The sequence below is a fragment of the Marmota monax genome, unplaced genomic scaffold, assembly GCF_021218885.2.
Source record: "Marmota monax isolate L192 unplaced genomic scaffold, Marmota_monax_Labrador192_F-V1.1 WCK01_AAM20220418_F8-fsc00195, whole genome shotgun sequence".
Classification (NCBI taxonomy): domain Eukaryota; kingdom Metazoa; phylum Chordata; class Mammalia; order Rodentia; family Sciuridae; genus Marmota; species Marmota monax.
This window is the reverse complement of record NW_026691979.1, coordinates 499,870-517,375: the sequence shown is the minus strand read 5'-3', so window position 1 is coordinate 517,375 and position 17,506 is coordinate 499,870. Positions and strand designations below refer to the sequence as shown.

The window sequence follows — 17,506 nt, the reverse complement described above, 5'->3', positions numbered from 1 at the left end:
ACAGGAAGCTGGTGACCAGAATGCAGCCATCTTCCCCAGGACTCCCCTCCTGTAGGGGCTGGGATGAAAGGGGTTCAAGACAGGGACACCTCACCTCACCCCATCCCCTTTGGTCCTGCCTTATAAATCCATCACCTTGTTTACTCCGGAGATCATTGGAAATTATCCTTGCCTATCCTCGTCCTTGTTTATTGTAGTCACTACAAGAAGCCCTGGTCTCCTGGGACCCATTACCTCCAGCCTCATACACCTGCACATCTCATTTTTCTAATGTCCTAATACCAACCCTCCCAGGCTCTTGAAACCCTTCAACTAGGTCCTCTGAAACTCTACACAAGTTACAAGTGAACCCCCATCTCGACTACTTGTAAGATGTTTTTTCTTCCTTTAGCAGCAACCTGGCCATCTCGATGAGGAAGCCAGGTCCTCCAAGTCCTCTCAAAGGGCTGGAGGTTTACTGCACAGCCCACCCACAGCAGGTCCACAGGCAGACCCGTGTCCACCACCAAGTCTGACATTGCCACGTCCACATGACTTCTGTTCTTTCCTCCCTGAAGTCCCCCAGTCTTGAGTCAAACACTGACACTCTCGTCCTTGTCTGTAAATTTCTACATGAATCCCCTTTAATCCTGGAGCATTGGAGCATCTGGCTCACCACCATATTTTCCAACATTTTTTTCCCCAAACTTTATCTTAATTCTGGCTGATTTCAAAGTCAACACAGGTGAGCCTTTGAAGATTAGGCCTCTCAGCTCACTTGTCCACTCTTCCAAGAGCCCAACTTGCCCACCCATTGCAGCATCACCCTAATGCCCTTCAGCTGGTCCATGAGAATCCCCCACAGCCACAATCTAGCAGGTCCCCTTCCCAGGCCCCAGCCGGTGCACTTCCAGAACATGGACGCAGGGTCCTCCTTTCTCACCTTGCATCCTGAGCTTCACGCCATCATTTAAATCCCTCTACTGCATTTTGCATCACTTGACTATCAGGAGGACACAGGAAGATGCTTCAGGTTCAAATCTGAATCAGGGCCCCTCTTTCTCCCATGCAGTAAACACATTGGGCTAGGAACCAAAACGCACACGTGGATGGGTCTACCTCTCATTTATGCTCATGGTCCCGTATTGGCCCTTAATCACATCTAGAGAGGCTACTTCAATTTCCTCGGGCAATCTGACCTCACAGCTTTCACTGGTACCAATTTTTACAGCCTTAGTAGAAATTAATAAGCAATTAAACTTTTGAAATAACTTAGTGTCACCAAACTCTGAGCAAACCAAAAAGAGATGCTAATATCAAAACTTATAATTGTCATGAAAACTATTATAGAATTTGAAATTTGCTTTGTAAATATGCAAAACATAAATAACATTCCTAGAATTCTATCCTTAGGAAATAATTAAACAGAAGAAACAAAGCAACGCTATCTGTACAGAGACACTGACAGCATTATGTGTAGAAGTAAACATTGGAAGCACTCATTATGTTTAATTACGGGAGAGATAACAAATAATTACTATTAAGACTGAGAATAAAACTTTGTCAATTGAAATTGGAATGTTTATGATGTAACTCTAATCTCACGAAGGAGGACGTGAGTGAAATACAGTCTGAGTTGTCCTGCTTGCCCACTCTCCACTCCAGCTCCAAGATGGTGGGGCTAGAGGACTAAGAGCCACCAATGAGCACTGGTGTCAATCTTTACCAATTCTGAGACTGAAAGTAAACTTAAACTTTAAACTTAAAGTTCAGTTTAAGGGATGGGGAACCCGAAGCCTGGCCAGCACAGAGCCTGCCCATGACATGCCGGCTAGCAGGTTTTGAAGCTGGAGCCGGAGTGGCAGCTCCCACTGCTAGGCCATGTCTGCCCGGCCTGTCACAATTCACGCAGTTTCCTGGGCATGCAAACATTTTTCTTCAAAGCTGTCAGCCTAACTTGGTATCTGCCAGAAGAAAGAATGAAAAAATACTATAAAGTAACCCACAAAATTGAAAATAATTGGCAGAGGCACCAATATGTACTTTCTAAACTTGCTACGAGATGAGATTCTGTTTAATGAAGTCACATAAACTTTGTACCAGGCATAAAGCCACAGTGTAGTGAAGATGCAAAACTGAAGACAAGATTGACTATCGCCTAGTACAGGCGCACTTTCTAGGGCTCTTCTATCCAGTTTTGGTAAGCTTTACGTTGAGTTGCTTTTTGCACAGTATGAAAGAAAGCCATTTATATTAAATTGTCTAAAACCACTCAGACTTCATTTAAAGCGAGGTTTCCTATAAGAACACTGCCCCATTCACTAATCCTTTGCATTGCTTGCTTCCAACCAGAAATGGATTATGGTTTAGATGTGAGGTGGCCCCCAAATCTCATGTGTGAGACAATGCAAGAAAGTTCAGAGGTGAAATGATTAGGATATGAGAGCTGTAAAGTAATCATCACATTAATCTACTGATGGGGATTAACTGGGAGGCAACTAACTATAGGCAGGTGGGGTGTGGCTGGAGGGGATGGGTCCCTGGGGGAATGCCTTTGGGGTATATATTTTGTCCTTGTTGAGCAGAGCTCTCTCTGCCTCCTGCTACCAGGTCCCCAGACATTTCCCTCCACCACACACTTCTGCCTTATGTCAGGTCCAGAGGTATGGAGGAGACTATCTATGGACTGAGAGCTCTGAAAATGAGCCCCAAATAAATTCTTCCTCTTCTAAGTGTTCTTGTCAGGTCTTTTGGTTTCAGAAGCAAAAAGATGACTGAAACACCCTTTGTGTTGCTTGGCCCCTGCTTGACAGATCACTGCAGATCCATCTGACACAGACTTCTGGAACGTAGCTGGTAAAACACAGCTGTATTTCAAGTGTCACAGAATTTATAGGCACCCATAAAGACATGGCTGCTCCCTGTTCCTCCCTCCATCTCATCACCCCAGTCTTCCCTCCCCTTTAACACCAGCAGAACATCTGCAAATGGAAAGCTTTGACTGACATATCCTAAAACATTAGCAAGTGACATTGTCATTTGCAATCACATTATGTGAGGTTTATCAATTAAAGGATTCGCAGCTTTGGACAAGTCTAAATACAGCCTGGGAATGCATTATTTAGCAGGTTTATTAAGGCATCCCTGATACTGCTTCCAGGTCCTCATTTAGCAGCAGTTGGCCTGTTGATTACTCTTCACTCCTCCAAGAAAACACAACTGTCCCGAGATGGATAAAATTAGTCTTCTCTTAAAAAAAAAAAAAATCAAAACAGCTGCCATGTCCTATATTCACTAAAATTGTCACAAAATGGTGACAATGTGTTTTGACACATTGAGGTGAATATTTATCTTACGCATGTGTGTTTAGACAGATGGAAACCAGGGTAGGACTTCATAGTGTGAGCAGCCTTAGTTTTCAATAATGATCCTTATGCTTTCGTTATTCTGTGGTCTATATATCATGCTCCCAAACAAAACAAACAAAAGCAGCTACAAGGCCTCCTCCTTCCAGCCCCAGACAGCTGGCAGTGGGAGCAGGAGGTCAGAGCGCTTCATCCCTGCAGATCTTCCCACCCAGGGCCTGTGCCTTGCTCCCAGAGACAGATTACTCATCTCCCAACCTCTGAGTGGGAAGGGTGACCCGGCTGCCTGTTGGACAGATGAAGCTGGTCACTCTCAACCCCGCTTCTTCCATGGTGGTTGACACCTATCACAGCCCCTCAAAGCAGTCAGTCACAGTGGTCAGTACTACCTGGGACTGGCAGGCAGGTCTATTGGTGGAGATCCACGTCACCCACTCCCCTGTCTGTTCTTCATTAGGGGTGCATATTTGCCTGTATGTGGGGTAGTTTGTGGGTATCTATGGCAAACACATACCTCGTGCCTGTGTCACTGGTTATGAAGTCACTGTTTTGGTTTGCCTTTCACTTACTTCTGTCTGTTTGGAGTCTCAGACAAGGAGCACTGGTGACAAGTAACCTCAGGTGAATGACTTGACTGAACCCCTAATTCAGCAGCAGCCAAGAATGTTTCAAAAATTGAACTGATGCTTTAAAAATACTAGTAGGATGGACTGAAGGCAGAAATCTAAGACCTGACGCTGTGAGACACCCAGATTTCTGAGGAACGAGGGGAGACACCTCTGTAGGCCAAGATCCAAAAGAGACCACAACATCATGCCATGGGAGACGAAAGAGAAACCCGGGATGCCATCAAGCTAAGAAGCTTCTGCACAGCAGAGCAGACAGTCCAAGGGAGGAGACAGGCGGCAGAGGGGGACTTGCAAAGCACGCATGTCCCGAGGGTTGACACCCAGAATATGCAGGGAGCTCCAACAACTTGACGGCAAACAGGAGTGATGGGAATGGACGGAGGAGGTGAATGGGAATTTCTCAAAAGACAAGGGCCAAGGAGGACATGAACAATGCTTGGGACCTAAAAGCCCCTGAACTGGCTTTGCGTTCCACCAAGTCAAAAGTCACTACAGTGCTCAGGGCTGGGCACGGCCTCCGCTGACTGTGTGAGACCCCGCCCGCTGCGCTTGGCCTCCAAACATCCCCTGCGCAAGGTGCCCAGGGCACCCTCTGAAGGACTGCGGCCCACGGTGGGGATGGCGGGCAGCACTGAGAGGGGAGAGGACAGCTGAGGTGAGAGGTCTGGCACCAGTGGGAGTGGCTGCAAGCCTGCTCCTCCAGAGGGACCTGCCTGGCTCGGAACAGGAGCGGTTCCACACTGGTCTCCCTCTCAGGGTGCGTCTCAGGCAGCTGGGTGACCTCGTACTGCAGCGCCTACTAGCTATGTTGAGTAGACAGCCAGGTTACTTCCCTGAAGAGCTGCCCATGACCCTGTGTGGCACTTGCCCCGTGTCATCCTTCAGGTTAAACAACACCCCCTGGAAAGAAAAGTCGATGTCTGAAACACTGGACAGTCCCTGTGAAGGGACACTCTGGTGCCTCTGTCAGTAACACCATCAAGAAGGATCCTCTAGCAATTCCTGGGACTAAAGGACTTAGAACTTTTGGGAAGCAAAAAATACGCACATTTCATTTTTTGGAATCATCTCACCCGACCCCGATGAACTCCATTTATGTCTCTCTCAGCTAATGCCACATCTACACCTTTGTAAGAATTAGATTCCTGACATTTTTTGTGATCCAGTTATTCAAATCAATAAGATACTGTTGTGTCTTTCACATTATTTAATTCCCTTGGTATCCTTACTAGGCCAAGTATAGAAAAAGACAAGACTTGAGTATTTTAGTATAAATTCATTAATCAGAAGAAAATCTAAATGACAAAAGAACCTTGATGAAGCTGGGATTTGATAGAACTGGTGAAAGCATAGAAAGATGATTGACAGATCAGTTCAACTCTGACTTTATAAGGTATGTAACTGGAATAAGTAAAGACCCTTTAGTAAAAAGGGGGTGGGGGAAGGAAATGCGAGCAAACTAAGGTGATATACACAACCTGGGCAGCACCTATGGCTTCCGAGGGGTTTTCATGTGGAAAGACCCCGAGGACACGGTGACTCAGTTTTGATGATGCTATCCTGGTCCAGACGGTTAAACCGTAGACAAAACACTGTAATTACGACCCTAAAATATAACCTAGCAACAAAATAAATGCCATCGAAAATATTTCTTTTTTCTTTAAACAGTTAAAGGGATGGTAATGGAAATAAATGACAAATTGGACTTAGATTTCGTTTCGACAAATTCACTGGAGGCACAGCTGTGACAAGATGAAAGGATGAAGTGGGACAGAGGACCCAGGCTGGGGCCCGGAGTGAGTGATGTGCTGGTTAGCCAACGCCTTGCAAAGAAAATCAAACCTGCTGTGTGGGCTCATGGGCTTCCCGGGTGTGCACTCCCACTAGGACAGATACCAAGCTCACTCCCAAGTCTGGATTTTAATTTTGGCTTATACATGATCCAAGAGAAGCACTCAGCACATTTTCTGGCATTTCATTAAAACCTCAATAGCCAGGCATGGTGACACACAGCTGTAATCCCAGCAACTAGGGAGGCTGAGGCAGGAGGTTTGTAAGTTCAAGGCCAGCTTCAGCAACTTATCAAGGCCTTAAGCATATCAGTGGAGACCCTGTCTCAAAATGATGAAAAGTGCTGGGGAGGTGGCTCAGGAACTGAGCCACCCAGGGTGCTTAAAAAGAAAAGAAAAAGAAAAAAGACACAACTTCAACAAATACGGGCTATATTTTAGTTTTGACTCTCAAGATGCATTTTCTTAGGAAAGTCAAAATGCAAGAGTTTGAAGATGGTTTTATAAAGACTAGAAAAGTAAAATGATTTCATCAGAAAAGTTAGAATTTCAGAGATTCAGGAAAAGTCACTAGCTTTACACCCTAAGTCAGCAATGAACATTTGAAATAGTGCAGTTATTTATGATTACCTTATTTCACAGTTTAAGAGTGCTGCAAGAGTTCTCAAAGTACAATTTAATTATCAAAGGGTGTTTTTCATTTTTAATGAGAAAAAGGTAAACTCAGAATCCTCAGATCCAGAAGGACATAAACATATGTAAGATAATAGAACATCTTGACCAGAGGGAGCCACACAAAGAAGTGCATAAAGTCTGGGAGATAAATGAAGGAAACTTTAGAACTTGGGAGACATAATAACATGGCACACACTGGCTGGTGGATTTATAAGGTCCTAGCCACGGATTCCTACAGAACACGTCATGTTGCGTGTGGAAAAGACGAGCTGGCCTCTTAACTTCCACCCCACCTTAAGTGGGCATGTATTGAATCAGCTCCAGAGTCACTCTCTCTGCCCACGGCACTTTACAGAAAAGCGCTTGCTGCACAGTACCTCTGCAGAAAGGAGCCGGGAAGTCCCAGGAGGCACCATTCCCGGGGCTGACGATGCAGGTCAGGATCGCGTGACCTTCCAAGATGTAGCCAGAGAGGCAGCTGTATCGGATCTTATCTCCTATGTTGAACCTCGTCCCGTGGAGAACACCTTTCAGTATTTCCCCAGGATGTCCACATGTGTGGCTTGGTAGAACTATGGGAAAGAGAAAGAAAAAACAAAAGTGAAAAACAATTCTTCTGAGATCCATTCATATCACCGTATAGGCACCGCTTTGAACTATTAAAATGATCAGAACTTTAGCACAGGAAAAAAATCTAATGATGTCAGTGTTTAGAATATCTGTATAATAGTATCTTTATAACCATTTTAAAAAGTATAGATAAACATATATCATTAAAAGACAAGAAACCCCATTGTGCTGGGATCTGGTGATCCAGATGAGGTCGGGGTTCCATGTCCATGCAGCCAGCCACCAGATAACACTGGGGACACTGAGGTCTGGGGGAAATGACAAGCACATCAGGAAGCGCCCGCATGCCTCATCGACCTCAGGCTAGATGCACACTCTAGCCAATGTCCTGTCTGAGGGACACAGAGCTGCATGAGGACTAAACTGAAGGTCCCCTCCATCAGATTAAACACCTGACTGTCTTGGAACTCAGGCCTGGGCTCTGCACAACTACAGCATCTGACCTGGGGGAGCTTTAACTACTCCCTGGGACAACATGAGGACCACATTCACTTGCGATTCCAAAGCAGGGTCTGGATTCTGTTCTTTTCTGACCTGACTTTTCTTCTGGCTGAGGTTCTAGTCAATCAACTGCTTTGAGACTTAATAGACAAGATTTTATTCCATGGTCAAAGAACAGGCTTTTGCACAAAGTTGATGCAACAGCAGGCAGAATGGATGACATGTGAGATTGTGGACTGTCTCCTGCTGCTAGTTTTCAATGAGCATGTCCTCAGTAATGAGTGTATTCAAATGAGCTAAGTGCTTATGTTTTTTTTTTTATTTCTTTTGAAATGACTTAAGTCCAAACTTAGCTATAAATAAAAATTTAGAGAATAATATTAGTAATTAGTAGTTTGGTATTTAATATTGACATGATTATGGATCTCTATTTACATAATCAAGTAGTGTTCATATCTAGTTTTTAAAATTTTCTGAAAACAATGTACCAAAATATATTCAGAAAACAAAATAGTTTAGTACAACCTACAATCAACTGTGTTGAACACTTAAAAAAGCATGTTCTAGACAGGTTCAGTGGCATGTGCCTAAAACCCCAGTGCTCTTGGCTGAGTTAAGAGGATCACAAGTTCAAGGCCAGCCTCAGTAATGTAGCAAGGCTTGAAGCAACTTAGCAAGATTCCGTCTTAAAGTAAAAAAAGGGAGGCTGGAGATGTGACTCAATGGTTAATCACCCCAGGGTTCAATTCCTAGTATCAAAAAAATAATAATAAGTATATTCTATGTTTAATTCCACACCCACTTCTCCACTAGCCATTTTGAAATACAGGAGCACTGTGGTCAACCATATGACTCTGCAGCGCTACACGACATTAGAAGTCATCCCTACTACAACTGCACCTTTGTACAGGCTCCAGCAATGACTGTTCTGCTTCCAATTCTGTAAGATCCACTTAAAAAAAATCAAACAATTTTAAATCAAAACAAATGAATACCCAATTTAAAAATGAGCAAATGATCTGAATAGACATCTGAGGAAAATATGAAAATGGAAACAAATACATGAAAACACGCTCCACGTCACCATCATCAGGGAAACAGATCAGACTACACGGAGGTGCCACCTCAGACTCTGGGAGTGAAGCTCATGGAGAAGACAGTGCTGGCGAGTTTGCAGGTGGCAGGGAGCCCTTGGACATGTGGTGGGAATATTAGTTAGTGGGGCCATTATGAGAGCAGCAGGCAGGCTCCACAAGACCTAAAAACTGAACTTCCATAGGATCCAACCACCCCACTGCTGGCCCCTGTCCAAAGCAGAAGACATCACTGTGTTGGGAGGAGACCTGCCCCTGCACGTGCACTATGGGCCTCTCACAGCAGCCAGGTACAAATGCACCAGAGTGTCCACTGCGGGGCGGGGGGGGGGGAGCGGGGAAGCACCTGTTCTGGCCACACAAGGGAGCACCACTCAGTTGGGAAGTAAGGTGAGTTGTCCTGTCATGTGCAGCACCCAGGGACCGGAGGTCACATGCCAAGACATCACGCCAGGCTCAGAAGACAAGCCACCTATTCTCATCCCAGGAGGAGGCTTCCATCAGCTGTGTCCAGGTAAACTGCCTCCAAGGAGAAAATCTACCCAGTGCTTCACACCTGCTAACACAACTGTCAGTCGCACAAATGCAAAGTAATGGAAAGTAAGAACCACCCACTTGAAAACTGTTTTACTGTGGAGAACAGCAAGAAACGCTTCTAAGTGAACTCTGCCATGGATTCTATGATTGTCTGCTGTACGGGAAGCCCCACGTTACACGATACCACAGCAACAGACAGTGGGCACCTGGGGGCGGGCAGGGCCACGTGGGTGGCCCTTGGACTTGCATATGGGACAGCATGGTGCCAATCCTGGACTGTCAGTAGTGTTCCCAGGAGGGCGGAAACGCACGGAAATGCATCACTGGGGGAAACATCAGCCGACAAAGGGAACCTCCTGTCACGGCTCTGAAGGGGCGTCTGAACACCAGTGTCCTGAAATGTCAACAGAGCTCACCCTACACCTGGGAAGAACAAGCTCTTCCGCTCAATGTCAATCTAGGAAAGATGACTTTAGTAGGGGAAATTAGTGCGAATGCTGAACGTAGGAACTGTCAGAAACAACAACAAAAAACCCTGGAGCATGTGCTGTTCTCACGATTAACATCCTATTTCCAATGGCCCAAAAGCTGTAGCTGACCCCAACCCAACTGTCGGCTTCCCTTCCAAGGGTGCAGCCTACTCAGGAGGGCAGCCAGGGTGGCCATTTCTTGGGCGTTTAGACCACTTTGATGGCTTCCATTTTTGTCCTTGTCCTGAGATGTGTTGGCCTTAACATCCTGACACTTGGTCATAGTAGCATGCGGACAACACGCATCAACTCTCGGCCTGTGCACGGCGGGACCCGTTCTCAATGGGCAAGACTGCAGGAAAGTGGAATGGCGTCTAGGTCTCCTTCTCATCTGCTCTCTGCTCCCTAGTGCTTCCTGGCTAGCCAGCCGTAGTCAGGGAGAGATGCAAAGGCCAAGGAGACCTCCTGGGTCTCCACACCCCTGCTCTGACCCTCTTATGGGATGGAGCTGCGCCTGGCTGAGCGCCTCCTGCAGGTCCCGCCTGCCTCCAGCCTGGGGCGCTCCCTTTTCATCTCTGACAGGGTCAAGAATGGTGGCCCACCCTCAGCAGGCGCTGGCTAGATGTGTGTTGGTTCAACTAAATAATAACTATCTTTAATGACATATAGAGCATGTGTTTTCATAGATCTAAACCTTAGTTGTGTGCATAGCTCATAATCCTGATGGAAGCTGGAAAAAAAAAAAATCAAATTTTCCCCAAGCAGGTGGCCAAAATATCATGTTGGAAAACAGAATCAGTTAATAATTTGTAACTTTAAATCATTCTGTTCCCACATTTGACACACACAAAAAAAAATGTATACAGATATCAGAGCCTTAAACCGAATTTAAATAAAATTTAATTTTATTTTTCAGTACTAGAGCTTGAACCCCATGGCAATCTACCACCGAATTACACCCACAGCCCTTTTAATTTCTATTTTGAGACAGGGTCACTCTAAGCTGCCCATTCTGGCCTCTACTTAGCAATCCATGGCTTCAGCCTCCCTATATACAGGTGTGTGCCAATCCTGGCAGCTGAATGCAGATTATTTAAAGAAAAATAGCTTAGAGTAATTAAAAACTACCTTTTAATATTTAAAGTCATTGGTTGGTAGCACAAAGTTATACGTTTATGATTTAGGGACTGAGGATCTTTATTTTTATAAACAATTACATCTTGAAAATTTTTTCATTTAAGTTTTAGCATAATGTCAATAAGCAAACAGGCATAACTGGAGTTACAAAATAAGAAAAGCAAAAATGCTCAGATTCTAGAACAATCAATTTCACAAAAATTCACAGGTTTATGAAACTAAAAAACTAGATGGTATGATAATTCTATTCAAATACTTAAGACTGAGATACATAAAAACTACTAAAACAGAAATTTGGTGGATCAGAGAAACTTATTTAAAATCTAGGAAATTTATCCCGATTTTTGTTTCTGCCAATTTCATGTTAACTTTTTTTTTTTTAGCCCATTCCTCTGAAGACAGTGAATGTCCCTTGTGCCTCCCAGGGGCACACAGAGTATCTGGTAAGTGTGTCAAATCGTCTTGACCCTACCTTAATTCCCCCTCACCCCTCCTTGAGCACTGTGAGCGCTTTCCCATGGAAGCTTCAAGAAAGGGATGCTTCTTTAGGTGATGGGAGTTCCGTGCTCTGAGCTCGCGTTTGGTAATGTGAAGGGTTTTCTTGTGAGGAGCCTGGGAAAGGCTCTACCTCCCGTGGCAGGTTTCCACCAGACCCTGCGGAGCCAAGTTTACACCAGGGCCGCAGCACGGGGGACTGTCATCCTAATTATGCGCATGAAAACTCCCTCCACAGCGATTTTGATTTGGCAAGTACATATGGTCACAATTCAGTGACTTAATTGGGCTATCACATCAAACCTTTAACCCAACTGTTTAAATGATTAAATGGATGTCACATTAAATCCCTTTCCAAAAGAAAATTGAAAACACGATAGTACAATAAAATACAGCATTAATATTCATTACTAAATGGGACAGAAGGCTAGCAGAAAGAAGTCTGAAATCCACCAAAGGAGCAGTGGCATTTTTAGCAGCATGTGTACAATCAATGAAATTTCATTAGGTACACTCATATGGAAACGGTCCCCAGGGCTCCTGGGGAAGGCTTGTTTACACAGTGCCCGTCTCTCTTGGCTAAGGAAATAAACCTCAAACACCCACGGGGCCTAAGTCACTGCCAAAGTGAACAGACCGTCTGAGATGTGCTTGCCTATAGACGGCTACCCTGGGAAAGTTCTTCACCCCTCCTCCTCCTGCTGCCTTGGGAAGATTAGAAAAATCTTGTTAGATCGTTTTCAAGGTTTAAAAATCAGGGTTTCAAATCTGGAAACCTGACCTCTTCTCTTACAGTCACTGGATCATGGCCAATCAGTAAAATAAGCAGCCTGTGGGAGCAGGGGGGACAAGAGCAGAGGGGCAGTCGCGCAGAGCCGTCCACGTTCAAGTCCCCTCTGCAGCCAGGAGGGACAGAGCAGAGGTGGCCTGCACACACCAGGCCATGAACAGTGCGAGGAGCCGGGCACCAGGAGGAAGTGTGCCAGCTGCATCGCGGGCGGACAGCCAAGGTGGGGCCAAAGCAGAAGAGAGAGATTTTGCATGGTGGAGGCAGCTGTGCAGGTGTTTATAGCCATCACAGAGCACAAGGAGTCACGGGCACCAGAGGCCAGCCCAGACAGGCTCGTGACTGCGGGACATTGGGCGAATTACCTCAGCCTCAGGTACCAGGGCTGGAAAAGGGGAAAGAAGAATAAAAGCTATTTGTAAGGTTCTTTTGAAATGGAATCAGATAATGTGAGTAAAACAGGTGGCGGAACATGTGGGTGGAAAGGTGTGCACTCCGTCCACAACCACTAATGTGTTTCTTTCATTCTAAAGTACCTGCAAATGTGAAGAAAAGAGTGCACTTTAAAATATGCAAGCTGATCACATGCCCAAATCCCCAAAAGAAAAAACAACCAGGAAAAGAAAAGTGTATCAAAATCAAGATGGTCCTTAGTTTGCAGCATAGTCATTAACACGGGATGCAGAGGAGAAAGGCAGCCGAGATTTTTATTTAGCCCATTAATTCTATTTAATTATAATGATACTTGGTAAACTTACACAAGACACTATGTGCTAGGTTCTACACTAAGTGGTATAACAATGCTATTATCTCAATTTTATTGGGAGGACTGCAGCACAGTTTCAAGGACACGCAGATTTGTGTATTGGTGTCAGGATTTGCATAGGTAGATTTAGAGTCTGTGAGCACGGCAATAAAACATTTGTGTTTTTTGGTATTGGGGATTGCACTCAGGGGAACTCAACCACGGAGCCACATCCCTAGCCCTATTTGTATTTTATTTAGAGAAGGGTCTTGCCGAGTTGCTTAGTTCCTGGATTTTGCTGAGGCTGGCTTTGAACTCGTGAGCCTCCTGCCTCAGCCTCCTGAGCTGCTGGGATTACAGGTGTGCCCTACCATGACCAGCTAAGATATCATTCTTATGAAATTGTTGGCAGCACCAAAAGAGAAGAGTGAAAATAAAATAAAGCCATCCAATCTGCAGCTCTGGAAGAGCTGCCTTTGGTCCAGTAACAGGGACACCCAGACTTGGGATGTCTCTGAGGTTGAGGTAAGGTCAGAACTCTTCTGCGGCTTCTCTAAACGTGTTTCCAGTTTTACCCTCAAACTTGGATAACAGGAAAACATTACAGGACAGACAGTGCCCAGAGGGAACACACGCAGAAGTCCCGTTGGCAAAGGGGTCTGAAGCCCACAGAAAGGATTTCTACAGGTCTAAACAGTGATTGGAGGACACAGGGTCTTGACAAGCGAGAACACAAACACGCCCATTGCAATGTCATTTAGACCATGAAAAATGACTTCAGGGAGGGCTGCTCTGGGACCTGGGCTGTCCCTGAGGCCGTGTGCTGAATCCTGATTGCAGCCTGTAGCGTGGGAAGGAGGCGGGAGGCTCAGGAGGGTGGCCTAGTGCAAGGAAGTGAGGCCACTGGGGCCCTGCTGGCCTGTCTCTCCCCACTTCCCAGCCTCTGCGGGTGAGGTTTCCCATGCCACACACTCAGCCCAGCAGTCCTGTGCCTCCACACACCCAAAGCTGCTGAGTCAAGCAACCCTGAACTGCAACCCCTGAATCATGAGCCCGAACAGACCTCTCCTCCTTGTAAGTTGCTTATCTCGGGTGTTTTGTTGTAGTGAAGCAAAGGCCACTAGCGCAGCTGTGAAGTGTTCCCTAGCTGAAGTCCTGAGATGATCTCACCGTCCTAGACTTTGACTTCACTCAGCCGATTCTCGCAGCCTGTGTCTTCACATTAAAGGAACACTTTGTCCTCATTTCACCAATGGAGCTGCAGCACCTTGCCTTTCCCACCCCAAACACCACAGGGGCTCATCTAGCTGTCATTCACCATGACACAAGAGTCAGATGGCAGATCAGAAGTTACCAGTGAGGAAGCAGCACCCTCAATGCCTCACCTCAACCCAGTCTTAACAAGCAGTATCTGTAAGAATCACTCTCCTCCAAAAAAAGATTCACAACTAAAAAATGCTCAGGAGTAGCTTTGGGGAAACAAAAATATTCAGCATCCTCCGAAATTAAGTCTCTACTCCCCAACATCAAACAATAATTACCAAGACTGGAAATAAAGTCAACCCGCAGTGAGAAAGCAGTCAATCAAAAATGAGAATAAAATAAAGCATCAGGCATTGATAAGGTGAAGATGTGCCCCATAGGTCCTGGAGTAACCACTGAGATAACAAAGTCAAACTAGCAAGAAGGACAAAGTGGAATTTAAAAAACCTCAATTAACTGAAAGGAAAACAGAGAAAGAACACAAACAGGTCGATGACTAAATCCAACAGTGTCAATGGTCCCAGGAAGTGTAAATGGGAACTATCCAGGTTAAAATGCAAAGATGATCCGATGGGGAGAAAGTCCAGCCCTAGGCTGCAAGGAAAACGCGTCGGACAGAAAGAGACAATGGGAGGAGACGGCCCCACTCACAGAAGGACAGAGCGCTCCATGGCCAGGTCAATGTCCTGCACAGACGTTCAATGCAAAGAAACAGTCAGGGCTAACAATCTAGTCATAGAAGGGTGCCTGGCCAGAAGGAGGCGAGAAGCCACAGAGCACACCCAGCAAACGCCCACCGACCCACGAGGAGGAACAGGGAGACCAGGCTCCACACTGTTCTCAGCCATGACGGCACACAGAACTAATGGCTGCGACAGAACTCAAGGGATGTTAGAGGCTAGTCGAACGAGAGGGAAATGACAAGAGAATATGTCAAGTTTGTGGGAGGTGTCAAAAGCCATGCTTAGCTGAAAACAGAGCATGTGATGTTTATATTGTAAAAGTTCTCAAATTACCTATGCTTCTGCCATGAGAAGGTAGGAAACAGCACCAGGAAAAAAAAATACCTATTACAAAGTAATAACCAAGCCAGGAGCAGACAGAATTCCTCCTAAAGCTGTTCAGCAATGTCCAGTATTTTCCATGTGCCCTCCTCTTTACATTCCACATCTTTAGCTGGGCTCGGGCTGCCACAGATGCCCTGCAGCCTGGGTGTCAGCAGCCAGGTCAGGGAGTCCAGCAGCAGCTTCAGAAGGAGCTGCATCAGTAGGAAGAGCCTGTGAACAAACCTTACACACAGGTTCTCAACACCCTGGCAGGCAGCAGGCAGGGACCTGCACTCAGGCTCAACAGCTCCAACCCACCATGGAGACCCAGGTACTTTGGAAGCAGCAGCTCTGGTGTAAGCACAGGGCCCTGAGGACTCTGCAGAGTGCTGCTGGCCAGCTGTCCTGAAGGGACAGTGGGAATCCGAAGCCCAACCTGGCACTGCGAAGACCCTCATAGATTTAACCACACAAAAGGCACACATGTATTTCAGGGTTCCAAAGTACAGACTTAATTATCTTAAAAATAGTATCTATCACTTGCCGAGTTTGTGCTCTCCAATCCCCACGAGGCTATCAATGAATGTTTAATATCACACTGAAGATGGATCCCAGAAAGCCTGAGGACACTGGGGAGGATGCTGGGTAGGACAGCAGGGGTGAGCCCACGTCTCTGGGGACCACGCTGCTTCCACCATACACATCCTCAGTTTATACTGATGTAACGGAAAGTGAAACGCTTATAAAAGTGAATGCAATATTAGAAGAGAATACTCTTGGTAATAGTTTAACAGGGGAGAACCCTACCAGCCAAGCAGTTAGGACCCCTGTTTTTCTGTCCTGCCTGCCCATTACCTGATCCTGTCTGCAATGCTGGGCTTCAGCTGCTGTTAAGAATGCATGTAACTTCTGGCCTCTTTCTCAAACCTTCCAGAATGAAAAGTATAAAATGTAAAGGGAAATTGGATAAAATATCTTTGACAACCAATGCAAAGTTTAAAAATGAATCTGTCAGTTTGCTTACTGTTTTCTTTACATGGAACTTTCTTAATACAAGCTGAAGACAATCTTAGTCTACTTTCTTAATACTCCAAATGCTAAGATTCTTGCCCACAGAAGGGGCGGGATGTGATCTAACTACTGGTCCCACCTTTGCAGCAGCATCCCCACTGGAGGGGGGAGGGCCGTGGAGATCAGGAGGCTGCTTTTGCCTGGGTTCTAAACTGAACAACTGAGTTGATCAAGCATAGTTTAATCCAGGTCCCAATTTCTCCTCCTAGGAGGTGAGTCCAGATGGCAGTTTCCTGGGCAGCTGGCTGCCGCAGAGACCGAGTGCAGGTCGGAGGGCAGCAAGGGGCAGGGAGCAAGCAGGGTCAGCAGAGAAGCAAAGGGAGCCACAGCGCAGCCCACAGAGGCCTCAGTCGTCCCAGAGGGAGGGACATCTCTGGAATGGAGAGGCCATAGCCTCCACCCCACGTGCCCTGTCATTGGATGTGGGCTGCTGCCTGGACAGGGCAGCCCTCAGACCAAGCATCAAGGCACAAAAGCACGGACTGTCCATGGATGTAAAATTCTCAGTTCCCAAGAAGGGGTCCTGCCATCTATCTGGGTACCAATTCTGAACATTTTAGGGGACTTCCTGGACCTCCAAGGGGACTTCAAGTGCTGCAGCGCTGCACATAAACTCACCTTTGCATGAGCCTCAGGGGACCTGCACTCCGACCAGTGACCAGTGAGTGCTCAGGGTGGGGGCTCTTCTGTCTCTGGGGCCTGGGAGTAAGAACAGAGACACTCAGCCAGCAGGGGTTGGAAGAGCCCTGGCTTTGTTCTGAAGGGCCCTTCCGCGAGTTTAGGCAGAAGCAGGGAAAGGAGAAGAAGGGAGGGCAGGGAATGCCTGCAGCCAGTCTGTGCCCAGTGCAGGCTCCTGCAGACAAAGCCGCGGGAGCAGCCCAGCGTCTGGGCTGCTCCAGGTGTAACTTACAAAGCCGGCAGGAAATGCATCCAAGTTTCCAAGAGTAGAGTAAAAAACGAAAATCAAAAGACGCCCTAGTAAAACCAAGCAAGGCTGTTCCTTTCGGTGTGGCATGATCCTGGAAGGCAGATCCAATCCCACAGCATAATTTAGTTAAATGAGACCACAAGGTTGAAAAGGCTTTGGCAGAATTCATAGCGCTCAACAAATATAAAGTGATGCACTCTTATTGTTAGTCTGTTTCTTCGTGACCTCGCACAAAATGCAATTTTGAATGAGCAAAGAAAAGCGATTCAAACAACAATTGGTTATTGCAAGCAAGTGGCTCTAAATTTTCCCAGAAATAACCAAGTCAAAGTGACTCTGGGGTGCATCAAAGGTGCTAAAGGAAAGTCTGTTAACAGGGGTGATGGGATAATCTTTTATCTAGTGGCAAAGGCCAATTTATTAA

General features: G+C 46.1%; 1 protein-coding gene across 2 annotated transcripts in view; it reads right to left on the bottom strand.

The window, feature by feature from the left end:
• Csmd1 (CUB and Sushi multiple domains 1) overlaps nucleotides 1-17,506 on the bottom strand; it is a 1,167,250-nt gene that overhangs the window by 828,487 nt on the left and 321,257 nt on the right. For both annotated transcript variants that reach the window (XM_058580132.1, XM_058580135.1), the window contains exon 2: nucleotides 6,816-7,010. In XM_058580132.1, coding sequence (XP_058436115.1) covers nucleotides 6,816-7,010 — 195 coding nt within the window. The remainder of the gene's footprint in view (nucleotides 1-6,815; nucleotides 7,011-17,506) is intronic.